Source organism: Acomys minous (assembly GCF_964271855.1).
Source record: "Acomys minous genome assembly, chromosome: 19".
Classification (NCBI taxonomy): domain Eukaryota; kingdom Metazoa; phylum Chordata; class Mammalia; order Rodentia; family Muridae; genus Acomys; species Acomys minous.
Window position 1 is genome coordinate 40,745,575 of NC_140499.1, and position 3,670 is coordinate 40,749,244.

At 44.3% G+C, this 3,670-nt stretch overlaps 1 protein-coding gene across 1 annotated transcript; it reads right to left on the reverse strand.

Annotated features, from left to right (window-relative positions):
* Nucleotides 1-2,778: 2,778 nt before the first annotated feature.
* On the reverse strand, nt 2,779-3,251 carry LOC311590055 (NADH dehydrogenase [ubiquinone] 1 alpha subcomplex subunit 5-like). Its single transcript, XM_084768839.1, has one exon. It carries the CDS (start codon nt 3,196-3,198, stop codon nt 2,848-2,850), a length of 351 nt encoding a protein of 116 aa, XP_084624965.1. The 5' UTR covers nt 3,199-3,251; the 3' UTR covers nt 2,779-2,847.
* Nucleotides 3,252-3,670: the final 419 nt, after the last annotated feature.

The window sequence follows — 3,670 nt, forward strand, 5'->3', positions numbered from 1 at the left end:
TTGAGGGTAGCTTAGATCTTCCTGTAGCATTCCAGGACCTTGCTGGGATGTAATGACACACAACCTCAGCTCTTCACGAGGAAAACTGCAGAAGGCAAAAAAAAAAAAAAACAAACAAACAAAACAAACAAACAAACAAAAAAAAAAAAAAAACCTAGTGGAAAATGATAATTAAACAATTCCAGAAAGCGCCAGACTGTATGTATGCCAAGAGCAAAGCCCTTTTGAAGCAGTGCTGGCCCGGGACACACCCAGGCACCCTGCTACTCCTTCCGGAATGGCTGGCGGGCCCCAGGATGGGACGCTGGGACGTGCTGATCGTGCAATAATTTCAGGAATATTATCAGAGTCAAGGGTGCACGCTCTGGGCAGGGAGTAGGAGGGTAAAGAGATGGTTCCAATCAACTCAAATGACTCCTTACTGGAGCTGAAACACTTCTGGGGGGGGGGGGCGGGTTGCGGGCTAGGATCAGCAAGCACACTGCCTGTGCTTAGAAACTGTGGGGACCGGGAACAGATGACTTGGCTGCACTCTGCCCAGGCTAATGTTCCAAGACTGAACTCTGCTTGTGCTTTGCTTTCAAAACAGCGACTAGAGGACTGGAGGACGTGCTTTGTTCCCCGCAGGGCAGCGAGAAAGTACAAAATAAAAGAACTTTGCCTACACTCTGCTAAGGGAGGGGGCAGGCAGATTGCCAACTCCGGAGAAAAAGCAGGATTGCCTCTCCTCTCACTAAAGAGACCTGTGCTCAGTAGGGAGGGAGCTCCAGTGCAGCGGCTAGCTCTCCGTTTGCCAAAGTTCACCCGCTTGTGTATGGCCCCGCTGCCCACTCGATAGGCAAGGACAAACTCCTCATTTGAACACTAGATACTGACACGGTTCTCAATATTCAATATATAAATTTACTAACTTAAGCCAGGCGTGGTGGTGCATGCCTTTAAGCCCAGCACTCGGGAGGCAGAGGCAGGCGGATCGCTGTGAGTTCGAGGCCAGCCTGGTGTACAAAGTTAGTCCAGGACAGCCAAGGCTACACAGAGAAACCCTGTCTGGAAAAAACAAAAACAAAAAAACAAAACAAAACAAAAATTTACTAACTTCACTTAAACCTCTTGAAGGGAAAAATACAGAGAAAAAATACTTTTCATAATCTAGGTACTATTTTACCAGTTCCGTTGTACACTCCCAGTAATTGAATATACGCATATGTCAATCAGAACATGCACTAGTTGTGTGTTCTAGCCTGTAAGATTTTTTTACTGAAGTTGAGAACATAGAGTTAGATTTAGCAATTTATTTTTAAATGCACATTTCAATATTTGCACTGTCATGCATATTTATTGTTTCCCAGAAGATCCTTCTACGTTTTTCATCCTGCAAAACTGACACTCTTGGATCAGGTGCAGCTAAGTAGGAGAGTGCTTGTCTCACATGTGCAAACCCCCAACCCTCTACCCTATAACAACAAGAAACCTTACGCCAACTAAATATGGATTTCCCCAGCCATAGACCCTGCCCCCACCAGCTTTTAACCACCGCTTGTTAATTGCCAACTTCTGTGGTTTTGACTACTTTAGCTCTTTTACCTGAGCACGGTCACACACTGACCACTGTCATTTGATGACAAGTATTCCTCTGAGTATAGTTTCCTCGAAGGTTTACCCACTCTGTAGCATGTGACAAGATTTCTTTTTTTTTTCCTTAAAAAAGCATAACACTGCCCTGAACACAGAGGTTTTTAATTTTTTTAAATGTGTGTGTGTGTGCGTGGGTGTGTATGTGCATGCGTGTATGTGTGTGTGTGTGTGTGTGTGTGTGTGTGTATGATTCACCTGTGGAGGTATACACATACAGAGACCAGAGGACAACCTCAGATGTCTCCCTCTATTCCTTTCCACTTTACATATTAAGACAAAGTCTTTCACTGAACCTGAAGCTCACCATTTTTGCTAGACTGGCTACACACCAAGTTGCCAGGCTCTGCTGGTTTCTTGTGTCCAGAACCGGGGTAACAGGCACATGCAGCCAAGGCCATCTTTTACCTAGGTGCTGGAGACTCCAACTGAAGTCCTAAAGCTTTCACAGGAAGCACTCTTACCCACTGAGGCCCCTTCCCAGCCCTTTCTTTGTATGTATGTACCACATCTTTATCCATGCATCTGTCAATGAGCTTTTGAGTAGTTTCTTCCTCTTGGCTGCTGTGATAGTTATGTGTTATGCAAATATCTCTTTGAGACTTGCTTTGAATTCTTAGGAACATACACCCAGAAGTGAGGTAGCCCAATAGTATGATAGTACTACTTTTAATGTTTTGAACAACCTCCCTCCTACTTTCTGTACTAGCTACACAATTTTACATTCCTGCCAATAGTACACAAAGATGTCAGTTCCTGTGCATCATCCACAGATCCGGTCACTTTCTATTCTTTGGATAGTGACTTATTCTAATGGGTGTGGTTTGATTTCTATTTCTCTTGTGAATATTGCATTAATCATATAATTAATGATAATTTGGTACATTCACGTCTATGGTCACTTGTAAAAGCTCTTTCTGGCTGTCTATTCAAGCCATTTCCCCACATTTTAACTGGGTTGCTAGCTAATGTCATCGACATCTCATATCGTATGCCAGGTTTTAGTTTCTTATCGCACGTATAACTTGCAAATATTTTCTCTCATTCAAAGGGATAAATGAATGAGGGCTCCTCTTTTCTTATATCTTCGCTGGCATTTGTTGTCCTTTTGTTTTTTTGTTGTTGTTGTTGTTGTTTTGGTTTTTTTTGTTTTTGGTTTTTTTAGAGCAGAAAATTTAATTGCACATTAAATTTGCATCAGCCATCAGACACTGATCATATGGGCCACTTCCACTGGTCAGCAGGAGGCTCTTCCACCAGCGCCTCCCACGGCTTCCACTGCAGCATTTTCCTTGCCAGACTTAGATCATTTTCAGGCTGAAGAATCACCTCTCCTACTTCAGCACCCTGAAGCAAGGCTTCTCGTTTTTTAACATCTGGCTCCGCTTTGACCGTGTCCAGCTTCTCACTGGTGACCTGTTCTGTGTACTTTCTGTGGGCGGCATGTTGAGGGAAGTGCTCCAGGAGGTCAAAAATCTTTGTATTCAATATTGTTAGCCTCTCGTGTGGAGTGTCGCACACCGCCAATCCAACGAGGCCAGTAGTCTTCTTCAGGAAACCCGCCATGACAGCTACCGGAGCCTGCAGCGCGCGCGGCCCTCTGGGAACGTTTCCCAGCCCCGCTCTTGTAGTCCTTTCTTTTATTGGTAACAGCTATTCTGGCTAGCATGAGAAAAAATGTTCCATTTTTCTGAATAATAAAAGAAAAGGTCCTACTCTGTAGAGTGGGGTTCTCACAGAGCTGAGTCAAGCCGGAATGTTCTGATTCCTGCATCCCAGTTCTGCGGCTGATGAATCTCCACCTCCACTTCGTACTAAACGCTAACATTATCACTGCAGAAAGTTCTTATAACCCACACTGAGCCCGCAGGACACACAGGATTCCTTTCATCTTGATAAAGAAAGAACGGCTGGAATGAGGAACTGTGGGTCAGAATCTGAGATCTGCCGTTGTGGTGATAATTTTAAGTGTTTAGGGGAATAATTGTTTCCCTCCAGAATTCATTAGTGGAAGCCTTATCTCCTGGTCCCTAGTACA